The sequence below is a fragment of the Rhinoderma darwinii genome, chromosome 5 (genome assembly GCF_050947455.1).
Source record: "Rhinoderma darwinii isolate aRhiDar2 chromosome 5, aRhiDar2.hap1, whole genome shotgun sequence".
Classification (NCBI taxonomy): domain Eukaryota; kingdom Metazoa; phylum Chordata; class Amphibia; order Anura; family Rhinodermatidae; genus Rhinoderma; species Rhinoderma darwinii.
In genome coordinates, this window is record NC_134691.1 from 336,160,233 (window position 1) to 336,177,978 (window position 17,746).

At 45.6% G+C, this 17,746-nt stretch overlaps 1 protein-coding gene across 3 annotated transcripts in view; it reads right to left on the reverse strand.

Moving 5' to 3' along the window:
• Nucleotides 1–17,746, reverse strand: part of DGKB (diacylglycerol kinase beta) — a 396,795-nt gene that overhangs the window by 239,976 nt on the left and 139,073 nt on the right. For all 3 annotated transcript variants that reach the window (XM_075827771.1, XM_075827769.1, XM_075827770.1), the window contains exons 7-9: nt 8,577–8,626; nt 3,782–3,856; nt 998–1,117 (exon numbers count right to left, since the gene is read on the reverse strand). In XM_075827771.1, the coding sequence (XP_075683886.1) occupies nt 998–1,117; nt 3,782–3,856; nt 8,577–8,626 (245 nt within the window). The remainder of the gene's footprint in view (nt 1–997; nt 1,118–3,781; nt 3,857–8,576; nt 8,627–17,746) is intronic.

Sequence of the window (17,746 nt, forward strand, 5' to 3'; positions counted from 1 at the left end):
CCTGGGATCTGCAGACCGCTGGACTCGGGTGAATAGATTTTTGCTTCTTTCTTTAGTAATACTTAGGAATTATATGGTTCTTATTTTACTACAACATAATACTGTTACATGGCCACTCTATGTCACTATTATATTAGCACTATATGGCAGTATTATAAGGGACACTTTATAACATTATTAGTCACTGTATGTGTTGGGTGTTATATATAAACAGTATATGGCAGTATTATAAGGGACACTTTATATTATTATTATTATTATTATTATTATTATTATTATTATTATTATGTGTCACTGTATGTGTTGGGTGTAATTATATTAGCACTATATGGCAGTATTATAAGGGACACTTTATGATATTGTTATTTAGCACTGTATGTGTTAGGTGGTATTATGTAGGTCCTATTTGGCAGTTGTGGCTCATGGGCCTCCTTGTTGCAGCTCCTGACTACCCAACCCCATACTGAAAATGTATCCAGACTGAGAGGAGACAGTCCTGGATTCCCGGCACTGTCTCGGAGCACAGCACTTCTGTGATCCTTTCCACAGGACTTGTCTTCTCCACTGCCGATCTCTGACTGCAAAGATCGGCACAGGAAGGGGTAGTTACATATTAGAGGCTGCTGATTGGCTGTTCGTATGTAACTTCCTGTTAGGGGTGTAGAGCGGACATAGAAGAGATAAGTATGTTGTGGGGCACGGTGTTAGGCACTTTTTTGGGGCACTACTATTCCTCTATCAGTATTATGTGGGCACTGATGTGTGACTGGGTCTTTAATTCTGGCACTGCTATTTGGCCTGCCCTTCATTGGTGTGGCCAGAATAATCAGTGGGCTTAAATAAAAAAAACGTTGTAGAATGTGCGTCTATTCTTTTTTGACTGAGGCTTCTGAACGGCGGACGTTGAGGTATATTACATTATATTATATAAGGTTATTATATCCATTATTAGAGATATTAAAACTTATTGCTTACTTATAAACTTGTTAAAACTTACATTTTCCAACCCAAGTAAAACCAGGAGGGGGATGGTAGTCATTCCTCCTTGAATCCACTCGTCCAGGGACACAGTCCCATCATGGTCATAGTCAATCTCTTCCATCATTTCATGGAGAATCTGTGGTCAAAAATGGAGAGGGTCACGCAAGTGGAGCAAGAAATTTTTTTATCATTTTTATCATGGAGTATTTTCTGGACCTTGGTTCACACATCTACAAACAAAAAGTGTGCTGAGGCACAGGAGGAGGAGACGCTCCATGGTAATTCTAAAGCAAATCTCCATCCTTCTGTGTGGATTCATTTCTTAAATGATAAAAGTCTGTGTTCCTGCAGCCACCACTAGGGGGAGCCTCCTGCATACTGTTTATACATTGAACTCAATACTAAATCTGTATGCAGTAAATTCTTAACTCCTCCTAGTGGTGGTTGTAGGAAGCCTTAATATTTTTTTTTTTAACACTATGTTTATGGAGGGGAGATGGAGCTTATTTCCCTGGGGTCCTGCATTTCACACTAGTGTTCAACAAAGTTTACCAGGAGCCTCTGGCACATGACAACCAAGAGGCCCAGGATTCTTCATGGGAAATGTAACACCTGCTGGCAGTGGCGTAACTACCGCTGTGGCAACCATAGTGGCGCCAGCAACCGCTATGGCTTCTACTGCGGTAGCGACACCACATTCAATAGTATCTGCGTCCTTAGGACGCAGATTCTATTGAACACTATGGCAAAGCTGGGAGGTATCTCTTTGCTCTGCCATTTACTAGGCTACAGGCCGTTCGGCGCAGGAACAGGATCTCTGTGCTTGCAGGTATGATGACGTCACTAGATCACGCCGGCCTACGCAAGGATCCTGTCGGCGTTGTGAAGCAGCTCCGATTCTCCGCGGAAACGGGGCCTAGTTGAGTATAAAGTTTTTTTTGTTTGGGGGGCACTATCTACAGAGGGGGCTTTATGGCACGCTCTACAGAGGAGAGGGGGCTGTATGGTGCTATCTACGGAGGGGTGTATGGCACTATCTACAAGGGGAAGGTGGGGGCACTATCTACAAGGGGGGCTGTATGGCACTATTTACAAGAAGGAGGTGGGGGCACTATCTACAAGGGGGGCTGTATGGCACTATTTACAAGGAGGAGGTGGGGGCACTATCTATAAGGGGGGGCTGTATGGCACTATTTACAAGGAGGAGGTGGGGGCACTATCTACAGGGCGGGAAGGTTGGCACTATCTACAAGTGGGTGTGACACTGTCTACAGGGGTCTGTTTAGCAGGATCTAGAGGGGGTGCACTAACTACAAGGGGGGGCTGTGTGTGGTACCCAGGGGAGGGGGGAGCCAAAAGTTTGCTATGGGGCCCAGTCCTTCCTAGTTATGCCCCTGCCTGCTGGACAGTGAGGGTATGTTCACACGTAGTCAACCAAAACGTCTGAAAATCCAGAGCTGTTTTCAAGGGAAAACAGACCCTGCTTTTCAGACGTTTTTTACCAACTCGCATTTTTACCAACTCATTTTTTTACCAACTCGTTTTTGGAGCTGTTTTCATTGGAGTCTATGAGAAAACAGCTCCAAAAACGTCTGAAAGAAGTGTCCTGCACTTCTTTTGACGAGGCTGTATTTTTACGAGTCGTCGTTTGACAGCTGTCAAACGACGACGCGTAAATAACAGGTCGTCTGCACAGTACGTCGGCAAACCCATTCAAATGAATGGGCATATTTTTGCCGACGTATTGTAGCCATATTTTCAGACGTAAAACGAGGCATAATACGCCTCGTATACGTCTGAAATTTGGCCGTGTGAACATACCCTGAATGATCCACCTAATGCAGCATTTCTTGGCATCCTCATGAAAATACCGTTTGGGAGTCATAGACCAGAAGATGCCAGAGATTTACTACATCTCATAAACTCAGCACTGCTACATCTCATAAACTCAGTTCTGATACATAAGATAAACTCAGCACTGCTACATCTGATAAACTCAGTTCCGCTGAAGCTTAGAAACTCAGCTCTACTACATCTGATAAACTCCGTTCTGATACATAAGATAAACTTAGCTCTACTACATTGATAAACTCAGCTCTTGTAATTAGCATAAATAGTTCTGCTACATTTGAACCAAATTTCAAATCTGATAAACTCAGCACTGCTACATTTAACAAATTCCACTATTTTACATCTGATAAATTTAACTCTCTGCATTCAGTAAAATCATAAAAATTCAGCCCTACTTCATCTAATAAATACAGCTGTCCTGCATTTTAAAAAGTCATCTCTGGCTGTATTTGGCAAGTTTCACTGAGGTACATCTGATTAATTCAGCCCTGCGACATCTGACAAACTCAGCCCTGAGACATCTGATCAACCCAGCACTGCTACATCTGACAAACTCAGCCCTGAGACATCTGATCAACCCAGCACTGCTACATCTGACAAACTCAGCCCAGCGACATCTGACTAACTCAGCCCTGCTACATCTGACAAACTCAGCCCTGCGACATATAAAACATGACATTATAAAGTAACATATGAACATATAAAACTTAAAGGGGTATTCCAGCCAGAAGCATTTATCACCTATCCACGGATGGAGCAGTAGGGAGCACGCTCAGCCGCCGCTCCATGCAAACTCCTCCTAGTTGCAGCCAAGGATCGGTGGGGGTCCCAGTGGTCGGCCCACCACCGATCTAACACTTATCAGATATCCAGTGGATCGGTGATAAATGCTTGTAGCTGGAATACCCCTTTAATAACCATCGTCATTGTCACAGGGTCTGTCACTTACGGGACTAAGCTCGGTGACGTCCCATTCCAGATATTCAGCGACATGCATCATCTGTGTGATTATACTCTCCAGCTCCTGATAACAGCAGAAAATAGCGGGCAGTTAGTCACATGACTGAAATAAAGGTTTCACAATATTATATTGTCAAGCAAAATACATTTCATGGAGCATTTAGAGAATAAAACAGTTCAACAACCTTCTAATAGACTTTGTTTTACTTCCTTACCATTTTCAAGATCTCAGATTGCTGTCAGTGAATGAAAACATGTAATACTTCTCACAGCTGAGAGTTTGTTGCAGTTGTATCCAGTCTAGACAATCCTCTGTCAAATGTATTGGCCTGGAGTTCAAGCTGTTGAGGATTGTCTAGACCGGATGCAACTGTAACAAACGCAAATAGAGATTTTTAAATGGTGAGGAAAGTTTATTAGTCACAAAGTATATTAGAAAGTTGCAGAAGTTTCATTATACTGTATGAAAGTTAAAAACAAAAATATTTCCCTTCACTGACAGCAAGTACAGATCTTGAAAATGGTGAAGCCTTGAAAGACAATGTGTATCCGTAAGGCCGGGTTCCCACAGGTTGTATACGCTCCGTAAAAATCATGCAGCGTATCCGACCTGGAAACCGCAACACCTTCCGTTCGAAAAATCACACCACATTATGGCGTGTTTTTTCGGACGGTAGTTCCGCTGCGTAAAAAAGCGCTCATACTTAGCCCCTCCCTTCTTTGACGTCCGCTCCGGCCTCCTACGATGACGTTGCAGGCCATGTAACGCTGCAGCCTGTGATTGGCTGCAGCTGTCACATGGGATAAAACGTTGCAATTATGCCACAAAATCGCAACACTTGGCTTTCTGTTGCGGGTTTTGCATCCCCATTGAATTCAATGGGGAAAACCTGCAACGGAAAATCAACAAAAACGCAGCAATTTAATTCCGCACCGCAGATCAATTTATTAATGTTTACACTGCTTTTTCTCCGAAGCGCGGGCGTGAGATTTTCTGATTCTCATCCACTTTGCTGCTACTGTAAATGCTGCGGAATTTCCGCACACAATTCCGTTGCTGAAATTCCGCAGCGTTTACGCCACGTGGGAACCCGGCCTAAACTTGACAGAGGGCAATGTTTACTGGTGGATATTTTGTTTCAGGGAAATGATGAATTATTCAGAAAGTTGCAGTGAGTTTAAGAGTTTGCAGCCGGGTTATCTGCAAGCCGGAGTGGTGTCAGTAGGCCGCTGTGTAGCCCGAGGGCATGTTCACACGCTTAACAAAAAACGGCTGAAAATAGCCCGTGTGAACGTACCCTTAAAAGCCGTTTTTTTTTTTACTTTTAGGTTGACATATAATCAATTGAAGTTAAAGGCCTAAAGCCTGAGGCTGCACTACTGAGAGATTCTGATGAAAACATGTCCCCTGACTTCTGTCAGCTGCAGTGATGTCATGGAAACTTTTTGTAGGTTCAAATCAACATCCACATCAATGTTCACACATATACACCCAGAACTATTCAAGCCAGGCAGGCCCCATGTACACGACCGTAAAAATCATCCGCAATTACGGACGCATTCACTTCTATTGTCCACGGACACTTTCCCGTTTATTTACAGGAAGGCGTCCGGGCCATAAAAGTGTAACGCAAAAGATAGGACATATGCTATCATTTGCTGTTTACGGTCCGTCCTCCCATACTTTGTATACATGATGTGAACAGCGCCTTAGACCACTCAGGAAGTTGGTACTAATCCTACTAACCCTTACCCACCCCCTAACCCCTTAACTACACTGGACAACCCTTACCCCTACACCCCGATAGACCAACCTATTGCTTTTCAGGGGGACTCAGAAATGTTATGGGCTGCCTGGATTTATCTGGAGTTTTACTGCTAGATTCCAGATACTATAAGGGCATGTTCACACGTGGCAGAATTTTTCTGCTGCAAATTTTGGTGCAGATTCCGTGCAATTACACAACGAATCTGCACCAACATTTGCATATTTGACAGGTGATTCAGACGTTGCAGAAAACACAGCGGACTTGCCGCAGATTTCAGTTTTTGCATTGCAAAGGCTGAAATCCGCAGTGAAATTCCGCTTCTTCTCCGCAACGTAATGTGCATGCGGAAAATTCTGCACCACAGCCTAAAGTTATTTTCCGAAACGTCTGACCTAAGTCACCTAAAAATGAATGTCTGCAGCGAAATTCAACAGAAATTCCGCTATGTCTGAACGTGCCCTGACACTATTCATCCGGATGTTATGTGGCGCAGTGTATCGGGCGGGTATGTGGCTTATTATTAGCATACCTCCCAACCGTCCATCCTGGGCGGTCCGCAAAATGTCCCGCTGGGAGCTGCAGCTGTATCAAAACAGCTGATCGCTGCTGACAGGCGCCCTGCATGCCGGACGACTGTAGCAGCGATCAGAAGAAGGCAAGAGTCTTGCAGCGGTGTTCTCACTGGGATTGATGCCGGTGTGTGTGGAGCTATCTATAGGGGGCTGTGTGTGGCGCTATCTACAGGGGGGCTGTGTGTGGCGCTATCTACAGGGGGGCTGTATCTGGAGCTATCTACAGGGGGGGGCTGTGTGTGGCGCTATCTACAGGGGGGCTGTGTGTGGCGCTATCTACAGGGGGGCTGTATCTGGAGCTATCTACAGGGGGGCTGTGTGTGGCGCTATCTATAGGGGGGCTGTGCGTGGAGCTATCTATAGGGGGCTGTGTGTGGAGCTATCTACAGGGGGCTGTGTGTAGCGCTAAATACAGGGGGCTGTGTGTAGCGCTATCTACAGGGGGCTGTGTGTGGCGCTATCTACAGGGGGGCTGTGTGTGGCGCTATCTACAGGGGGGCTGTATCTGGAGCTATCTACAGGGGGGGGCTGTGTGTGGCGCTATCTACAGGGGGGCTGTGTGTGGCGCTATCTACAGGGGGGCTGTATCTGGAGCTATCTACAGGGGGGCTGTGTGTGGCGCTATCTATAGGGGGGCTGTGCGTGGAGCTATCTATAGGGGGCTGTGTGTGGAGCTATCTACAGGGGGCTGTGTGTAGCGCTAAATACAGGGGGCTGTGTGTAGCGCTATCTACAGGGGGCTGTGTGTGGCGCTATCTACAGGGGGGCTGTGTGTGGCGCTATCTACAGGGGGGCTGTATCTGGAGCTATCTACAGGGGGGGGCTGTGTGTGGCGCTATCTACAGGGGGGCTGTGTGTGGCGCTATCTACAGGGGGGCTGTATCTGGAGCTATCTACAGGCGGGCTGTGTGTGGCGCTATCTATAGGGGGGCTGTGCGTGGAGCTATCTATAGGGGGCTGTGTGTGGAGCTATCTATAGGGGGGCTGTGTCTGGCACTATCTATAGGGGGGCTGTGTTTGGAGCTATCTACAGGGGGCTGTGTGTGGAGCTATCTACAGGGGGGCTGTGTGTGGAGTTATCTACAGGGGGGCTGTGTGTGGAGTTATCTACAGGGGGCTGTGTCTGGCGCTATGTACAGGGGGGCTGTATCTGGAGCTATATACAGGGGGACTGTGTGTGGCGCTATCTACAGGGGGGCTGTGTGTGGTGCTATCTACAGGTGGCTGTGTGTGGAGCTATCTACAGGGGGGCTGTATCTGGCGCTATCTACAGGGGGGCTGTGTCTGGCGCTATGTACAGGGGGGCTGTGTGTGGAGCGATCTACCAGGGGGCTGAGTGTGGAGCTATCTACAGGGGGCTGTGTGTGGAGCTATCTACAGGGGGGGCTGTGTCTGGAGCTATCTACAGGGGGGCTGTGTCTGGCGCTATGTACAGGGGGGCTGTGTCTGGAGCTATCTACAGGGGGCTGTGTGTGGAGCTATCTACAGGGGGGCTGTGTCTGACGCTATGTACAGGGGGGCTGTGTCTGGAGCTATCTACAGGGGGCTTTGTGTAGAGCTATCTACAGGGGGGCTGTGTCTGGCGCTATGTACAGGGGGGGCTGTGTGTAGATCGATCTACAGGGGGCTGTGTGTAGATCGATCTACAGGGGGCTGTGTGTGGAGCTATCTACAGGGGGGCTGTATCTGGCGCTATATCTGGAGCTATCTACAGGGGGGCTCTGGTGGATGATTTTTCCATTGACCGGTAGCAGAGTTATACAACTGGAAAAAAAGATTCCCATCATGTAACTCTGCTACGTGTCAATTGAAAAGTCATCGACCACAGGGCCTCCCTTTTGACTTTCATTGTTCTCAGCCTTTTGATTTGTCCTGCAGGTGCTGCCTCCGTGATCAGCAAATGTTATACCCAAGATAGGAAAAGTAACACAAAGACGATATAACCGGATCCATAATATCTGTGATATCCAGACAGTCTAGAGATCCGCAGTGAGAATGTGCGCGCGTTATTTGCAGAAGGATCTGGCCGTGATTTGATGTGTTTATGTGGGATATTGGGCGTGGTTAGGGGCGTGGCTTAAAGGTCCCTCTTTTCAGAATTCAAAAGTTGGGAGGTATGTTATTAGCGCGCTGTTCAGTGCGAACATTATTAACCCCCGCTCACTAAGGAACATTGCTCAGCGTAGAAGATATAAGAAGGATCTGTTCACATCTGCGTTTTTAACGGAAACCACCAGGCGATGTCGGATCTGTCGTACGATGGATACACCAACGCCCAACGGACCCCATTGATTTATAATGGGGTCCTCAGGCTCCGTGGCTTTGTAACGAAGAGTAGGGCTGCATGCTGCGCTATTCTCCGCGTCATTTCTGATATCATCTGCGGGGGAGGTTCAGACCTAGATGTGAACAGAGCCAAATATTGTGTGATTGTGACACTCACCGCGCTGTCCAGGTAGCCGTTCCCATCCGTGTCATACAGACGAAACATGACTGAAATATCAAGAAAAGGGAAAATAAATATTAATAACATCAGAAAATATTCCCTTCCCTCCTTCACCGACTGTATTGTGCCAACACAAGCTCTTCAGGTATTTACTAATGCAGCAGAGCTAAATCAGTACACATGTAGCAGCACTGGGTTTGTCATTTGGCCCAACTCATGGTGATATCTATGGTTTTACATAGAACTACGGGTACAATTGTTTTCCGAGTTTCCTGTCCTGAGAGTTTGTTACATTGTATCACTGCTGGTTACATAAATAAATACGGAGCACATTTATCTCACAGGGTTGTCTAGACTGGATACAATTGGAACAAACCTTCAGCTGTGAGAGTATGTGTTTTCAGCCTCTGGACCTAGTACTTCTCACAGCTGAGGGTTTAAAAAAGATAGGACATGTCTTATTACGGGCCGCATTCACGGTTCGGGCTCATTGAAATCAATGCGTGCACGGTCCGTGATTTGCAGACGGCCCGTGGATGACACTCCGCGGCCGTGCGTGCTACAATACCGGCCCGTGCACACGGCTATGGTCATGTGCCTGATGCCATATCCCCCAGCTATCCTATCATTGGATGTTTATTGGATATGGAACTGTGATCGGGTCCCCAAGGCGTTCACCCATCTATACTTTTAAAGCTGGTGCTGCTGGACGGTGGACTTCCTCCCCAGCTATCCTAGCTATCACAAAGCACAAAAGAAACAGTTAAATAACAAACTTAGCTCTGCTACATCTGTACTGATGAGAATTCAGACAAACCCTCCAATAGTTTTATGTATCCTAAATTACAAATCTGTGAAGTTATGGGGTAATACCAGGGGGGTATTTGGCCGGTTCAGATTTTTCTTGCTCGTGATGGTTCTCCAGATACAGTTGTTAAAATCACAACCAGATATCAGAACCAGTTTCTGGCCAAATCCTGCTCCGGTGCCCTATATACTGCTATCAGCCACAGACAGCATTGTAGGGCCCCTCTGTCATGCTTTGACCCTGCTACAAACCTCTGACCATTCACCTGTCTCCTGCGTTAGCCGCCTGTATAGCCAATCAGCGACCGACATCTCATACATCAGCCGCTCCGCTGCGCTGAAGCATGATGCACCCGCCACCCTTCTGTGTCCACAATCACACCCAACAGTGGCTGGGGGCTGCATCTCCCGCCTGCCGCACAATATCACCAACTAACACCGCCATGACCCCAGGTACTGAATATACACAGATCAGCCATAACATTACAACCACATGCCTAATATTGTGTAGTCGCCCTCTTGCCGCCCACTGACCCCTCGAGGTGTGGACTCTACAAGATCTCTGCAGGTTCCTGTGGTCTCTGGCACAAGACATAAATGGCAGATAATCTATGTCCTGTAAATTGTGCGGTGCGGCCTCCATGGATTGGACTTGTTTTTTTAGCACATCCCTCAGATTATCGATCCGATTGAGATCTGGGGAATTAAGAGACAAGTCAACACCTTGAACTCTTCATCATGTTCCTCAGACCATATATATATGTATGGTATGTGGGGTGTATGTATATATATATATATATATATATATATATATACCCATATACTAGTCCTTCTCAATGAATTAGAATATCAACAAAAAAAATAAATTATTTCAGTAATTCAATTAAAAAGAGTGAAACTCATATATGATATACATTCAGTGGCACTGCTGAGGTGTTATCAATGCGGCGTGGCATGGAGGCGATCAGCCTGTGGCACTGCTGAGGTGTTATCAATGCGGCGTGGCATGGAGGTGATCAGCCTGTGGCACTGCTGAGGTGTTATCAATGCGGCGTGGCATGGAGGCGATCAGCCTGTGGCACTGCTAAGGTTATCAATGCAGCGTGGCATGGAGGCGATCAGCCTGTGGCACTGCTGAGGTGTTATCAATGTGGCGTGGCATGGGGGCGATCAGTCAGTGGCACTGCTGAGGGATTATCAATGTGGTGTGGCATGGAGGTGATCAGCCTGTGGCACTGCAGAGGTTATCAATGCGGCGTGGCATGGAGTTGATCAGCCTGTGGCACTGCTGAGGGGTTATCAATGTGGCGTGGCATGGAGGGGATCAGCCTGTGGCACTGCTTAGGTGTTATCAATGCGGCATGGCATGGAGGCGATCAGCCTGTGGCACTGCTTAGGTGTTATCAATGCGGCGTGGCATGGAGGTGATCAGCCTGTGACACTGCTGAGGTGTTATCAATGTGGTGTGGCATGGAGGCGATCAGCCTGTGGCACTGCTGAGGTGTTATCAATAGGGTGTGGCATGGAGGCGATCAGCCTGTGGCACTGCGGTGGTGTTATCAATGTGGTGTGGCATGGAGGCGATCAGTCAGTGGCACTGCTGAGGTGTTATCAATGCGGCGTGGCATGGAGGTGATCAGTCTGTGGCACTGCAGAGGTGTTATCAATGTGGCGTGGCATGGAGGTGATCAGCCTGTGGTACTGCTGAGGTGTTATCAATGCGACATGGCATGGAGGTGATCAGCCTGTGGCACTGCTGAGGTGTTATCAATGCGGCGTGGCATGGATGGCGATCAGCCTGTGGCACTGCTGAGGTGTTATCAATGCGGCGTGGCATGGGGGTGATTAGCCTGTGGCACTGATGAGGTGTTATCAATGCGGCGTGGCATGGGGGTGATTAGCCTGTGGCACTGCTGAGATGTTATCAATGCGGTGTGGCATGGAGGCGATCAGCCTGTGGCTCTGCTGAGGTGTTATCAATGTGGCGTGGCATGGAGGCGATCAGCCTGTGGCACTGCTGAGGTGTTATCAATGCTACGTGGCATGGAGGCGATCAGCCTGTGGCACTGCTGAAGTGTTATCAATGCGGCGTGGCATGGAGGCGATCAGCCTGTGGCACTGCTGAGGTGTTATCAATGCGGCGTGTCATGGGGGCGATCAGCCTGTGGCACTGCTGAGGTGTTATCAATGCGGCGTGGCATGGAGGTGATCAGCCTGTGGCACTGCTGAGGTGTTATCAATGTGGCGTGGCATGGGGGTGATTAGCCTGTGGCACTGCTGAGGTGTTATGGAAGCCCAGGTTGCTTTGATATCGGCCTTCAGCTCGTCTGCATTGTTGGGTCTGGTGTCTCATCTTCCTCTTGACAATACCCTATAGATTCTCTATGGGGTTTAGGTCAGGCGAGTTTTCTGGCCAATCAGGCGCAGTGATACTGTGGTTATTACACCGGGTATTGGTAGTTTTGGCAGGGTGGGCAGTGCCAAGTCCTGCTGGAAAATGAAATCAGCGTCTCCATAAAGCTTGTCAGCAGAGGGAAGCATGAAGAGCTGGGAAGTGTCCTGCTAGACGCTGCGCTGACTCTGGACCTGATATAACACAATGGACCAACACCAGCAGATGACACGGCCCCCAAACCATCCCTGACTGCGGACACTTCACACTGGAGCGCAGGACACTTGAATTGACGCCTCTCCGCTCTTCCTCCAGACTCTGGGACGAGATTTCCAAATGAAATGCACAATGTACTTTCCTCTGATACCAGGACTGTGGACACCGAGCAGCAGACCCGTCATTGTAAAGACTTAGGAAACCTCTGCGGGTGTTTTGTGTTGATTCGCTGATTAGAAAGTCACCCCAGGAGGCGACAAGCTGCAACTAACACCCAATATTCAAATTCTCTGAGACAATAAATTTTGGGTTTTCAGCCATAATCATCAACATTAGGAGAAACACATGCTGGAAATAGACCCCTCTGTGTGTGATGAATCTATAGAATATACGAGACACTTTCTGAATTGAATTACTGAAATAAATGAACTTTTTGATGATATTCTATTTCACTGAGAAGGACTGGTATACTGTGTGTGTAGCGTATGTCTGGTGTAGGAGTACAGATGTTGCCATCTTTAACTTGACTTTTAACGCATTATCGCATTAAATACACTGTGGCAAAACACTTTAACTTGACTTTTTTTAATGGCTTAAAGAGGCTCTGTCCCCACATTATAAGTGCCCTGTCTCCTATATAAGGACATCGGCGCTATAATGTAGATGACGGAAATGCTTTTTATTAAAAACAATATCTATTTTCACCACGTTATTAGCGATTTTAGCTTTTTGCTAATGAGTTTCTCAATGGTCAACTGGGCGTGTTTTACTATTGACCAAGTGGGCGTTGTACAGGGGAGTGTATGACGCTGACCAATCAGTGACCTATCAGTGACCAATCAGCGTCATGCACTCCTCTCCATTCATTTACTCAGCGCATAGGGATCCTTTTAGATCCTTATGTGCTGTCTTATACTGACACATTAACAATACTGAAGTGTTTAGACAGTGAATAGACATTCCACGGGATGTCTATTCACAATCTCTACACTTCGTCAACGTTTCTGTGGTAGTTACGGCAGAGCAAGCATAATCTCGTTGTAACCTGTCGTCTGCAGCGTGATCTCGCGAGATTACGCTTGCTCTGCTGTAGCTAACACAGAAACAGTAACGAAGTGCAGAGATTGTGAATAGACATCCCGTGGAATGTCTATTCACTGTCTAAACACTTCAGTATCGTTAATGTGTCAGTATAAGACAGCACATAAGGATCTAACAGGATCCCTATGCGCTGACTATATGAATGGAGAGGAGTGCAGGACGCTGATTGGTCACTGATTGGTCACTGATTGGTCAGCGTCATACACTCCTCTGTACAACGCCCACTTGGTCAATAGTAAAACACGCCCAATTGTCCACTGAGAAACTCATTAGCATAAATCGCTAATAACGTGGTGGAAATAGATCGTTTTTTTTAATAAAAAGCACTGCTGTCACCTACATTATGGCGCCGATCTCCTTATGTAGGAGACAGGGCACTTATAATGTGGTGACAGAGTCTCTTTAAGTGGTAAGTTATCTTGCTGCAGAAAGATATCAGAGTCAAGAAAAGGAATCTATATATATATATATCTATCTGTGTGTAGTATAAATATGATATATGTGTATACTTGTGTAGTGTATGCGATGTATGAGTATATGTGTGTAGAGTATGTGTGATGTATGTGTATGTGTAGTGTATATGAGTGTGTGTATATGTGTGTGTAGTGTATGTGGTGTATGGGTATTTGTGTGTGTGTGTGTGTGTGTGTGTGTGTGTGTGTGTGTGTGTGTGTAGAATATGTGTGGTTTATGTGTATATGTATGTGTAGTGTATGTGTCTATGTGTGTGTCGAGTATGAGTGGTGTATGTGTATTGTTTATGTGTGTGTGTATGTGTAGTATTCACTGCTTACTATAATATTAAATTTGTGCTCCCACAAAGTATTAGTCGATTAGAATTCACTGAAGTGATTAATGAGTAAAATTTTTCTTCTCTTCTGGTGTATGAGTCGTGTATGGATATTTGTGTGTGCAGAGCATGAGTGGTGTATATGAAGCGTATGTGTATATGTGTGTGTAGAGTATGAGTGGTGTGTGTGTGTGTGTGTATAAAGTATTAGTGGTGTATGTGTATATCTGGTGTATGGGTATTTGTGTGTGTGTAGTGTATGTGTGGTGTATGTGTAGTGCATGTGTATATATGTGTGTAGTGTATGAGTATATGTGTGTGTGGTGTATGTGTAGTGTATGTGGTGTATGATTTTGTGTGTGTGTGTGTGTGTGGTGTATGTGTATATGTATGTCTAGTGTATGTGTAGTGTATGTGTGTATGTGTGGTGTATGTGTATATGTATGTGTAGTGTATGTGGTGTATGAGTATATACTGTATGTGTGTGTGTGTGTTTGTGGTGTGTGTGGACTATGTGTGGTGTATGTGTAGTGTATGTGCTGTATGAGTATATACAGTGAAGGAAATAAGTATTTGATCCCTTGCTGATTTTGTAAGTTTGCCCACTGTCAAAGACATGAACAGTCTAGAATTTTTAGGCTAGGTTACTTTTACCAGTGAGAGATAGATTATATTTAAAAAAAACAAACAGAAAATCACATTGTCAGAATTATATCTATTTATTTGCATTGTGCACAGAGAAATAAGTATGTGACCCCCTACCAACCATTAAGAGTTCAACCTCCTCCAGACCAGTTACACGCTCCAAATCAACTTGGTGCCTGCATTATAGACAGCTCTTACATGGTCACCTGTATAAAAGACTCCTGTCCACAGACTCAATGAATCAGTCTGACTCCAACCTCTACAACATGGGCAAGACCAAAGAGCTTTCTAAGGATGTCAGGGACAAGATCATAGACCTGCACAAGGCTGGAATGGGCTACAAAACCATAAGTAAGACGCTGGGTGAGAAGGAGACAACTGTTGGTGCAATAGGAAGAAAATGGAAGACATACAAAATGACTGTCAATCGACATCGATCTGGGGCTCCATGCAAAATCTCACCTCGTGGGGTATCCTTGATCCTGAGGAAGGTGAGAGCTCAGCCGAAAACTACACGGGGGGAACTTGTTAATGATCTCAAGGCAGCTGGGACCACAGTCACCAAGAAAACCATTGGCAACACATTACGCCGTAATGGATTAAAATCCTGCAATGCCCGCAAGGTCCCCCTGCTCAAGAAGGCACATGTACAGGCCCGTCTGAAGTTTGCAAATGAACATCTGGATGATTCTGAGAGTGATTGGGAGAAGGTGCTGTGGTCAGATGAGACTAAAATTGAGCTCTTTGGCATTAACTCAACTCGCCGTGTTTGGAGGAAGAGAAATGCTGCCTATGACCCAAAGAACACCGTCCCCACTGTCAAGCATGGAGGTGGAAACATTATGTTTTGGGGGTGTTTCTCTGCTAAGGGCACAGGACTACTTCACCGCATCAATGGGAGAATGGATGGAGCCATGTACCTTCAAATCCTGAGTGACAACCTCCTTCCCTCCACCAGGACATTAAAAATGGCTCGTGGCTGGGTCTTCCAGCACGACAATGACCCGAAACATACAGCCAAGGCAACAAAGGAGTGGCTCAAAAAGAAGCACATTAAGGTCATGGAGTGGCCTAGCCAGTCTCCAGACCTTAATCCCATCAAAAAGTTATGGAGGGAGCTGAAGATCCGAGTTGCCAAGCGAAAGCCTCGAAATCTTAATGATTTGCAGATGATCTGCAAAGAGGAGTGGGCCAAAATTCCATCTAACATGTGTGCAAACCTCATCATCAACTACAAAAAAACGTCTGACTGCTGTGCTTGCCAACAAGGGTTTTGCCACCAAGTATTAAGTCTTGTTTGCCAAAGGGATCAAATACTTATTTCTCTGTGCACAATGCAAATAAATATATATAATTGTGACTATGTGATTTTCAGTTTTTTTTTTTAATATAGTCTATCTCTCACTGGTAAAATTAACCTAGCCTAAAAATTCTAGACTGTTCATGACTTTGACAGTGGGCAAACTTACAAAATCAGCAAGGGATCAAATACTTATTTCCTTCACTGTATGTGTGTGTGTGCGCGTGCGTGTGTGGTATATGTGTATGTGTAGGGTATGTGGTGTATGAGTATATATGTGTGTGTGTGTGTGTGGTATATGTGTGGTGTATGTGGTGTATGAGTATATATGTGTGGTGTATGTGTACTGTATGTGGTTTATGGGTATTTGTGTGTGTAGTGTATGTGTAGTGTATGTAGTGTAGGAGTATATATGTGTGTGCGTGTGTGTGTGTGTGTGTGTGTAGAGTATGAGTGGTGCATGTGTATGTGGTGTAGATGTATGTGTAGTGTATGTGGTGTATGAGTATATGTGTGTGTAGAGTATGAGTGGTGTATGTGTATGTGGTGTAGATGTATGTGTAGTGTATGTGGTGTATGAGTATATGTGTGTGTAGAGTATGAGTGGTGTATGTGTATGTGTGGTGTATGTGTGTGTGGTGTAGATGTAGATGTATGTGTAGTGCATGTCGTGTGTGTGTGTGTGTGTGTGTGTGTGTGTGTAGTGTATGTGTGGTGCATGTGTATGTGGTGTATGAGTATATGTGTGTGTAGAGTATGTGTTCTGTATGTGGTTTATGGGTAATTGTTTGTGTGGTATATGTGGTTTATGGGTGTGTGTGTGTGTGTGTGCGTGTGCGTGTGTGTGCGTGTGCGTGTGTGTGTGTGTGTGTGTGTGTGTGTGTGTGTGTGTGTGTGTGTGTGTGTGTGTGTAGAGTTTGTGTGGTGTATAAACAGTATGTAAAAAAATGTATAGAAAATTAAAATAAAGTAATAAATAAGTCTTCTTGCGCTTTTCGTAAGTAGTCGTGACGCATTAGCTTTTCCCGCACTGATTTCTTCAAATGCAGCAGAAGAAGTGACTCACTGTATTGCAGACTAAATAATGTCAGTAAATTCAAGGAAACCATTTATAATAAATTGCTGCGTTCAAAATACGGATGACGGGAATGTTGACTAGAATTGCGTTTTGGAGAAAATGGATGTAATTACTAAGGTTGCCCAGCAGAGGGCGATGTCTCCCTCGCTGCCGGACAACTGTCCCGTACTGTAATCATGTTTTCAGTACGGGACAGCAGTTCCACGGAGAGGCAGGGACTCCTAGCATCGTACATAAGTATGATGCTAGGAGCCCGGCTCCCTGCACTGTGTTCGGTCCGGTACTTGCGGCCGAAATACGTCCGTCAATTACGGACGTAATTAGTGTGTGTGCACATACCCTTATACTTACAGGTGACCGGGGTACATCTAGCAGATCAGAAACATCACAAACTGACTTGTGGCAGAGGTTGGGTCCTATAAAAGTCCCATGTGTAAAGTACAACACATACCGATGTAGCCATCTTTATCTTGACTTTTAACGCATTAAATACATAGTGGCCAGACACTTTAACTTGACTTTTTCAATGGCTTTTGTTTTGTGATATCACCCTGCAGCAAGTTATCCGAGTCAAGATAAACTTGGCTACATCTGTACTACTAACAATATTTGTCAATAGAGGTTGCATGACTGTGTGCTGGATTTTATGTACCTGTTTGCAATAGGTGCATAAAACTCACATGAACTCAATAGGAGGGGGGTCCACATATAGTGTAATTATGTACATATATAATAAAGAAAATAAATATAAAATAATCGTTTCTACTGAGGTGAACTAGACGTATCAACAGACTGACAACATTTACAATCACTTACACTACAAGTCTGCTACAATTAT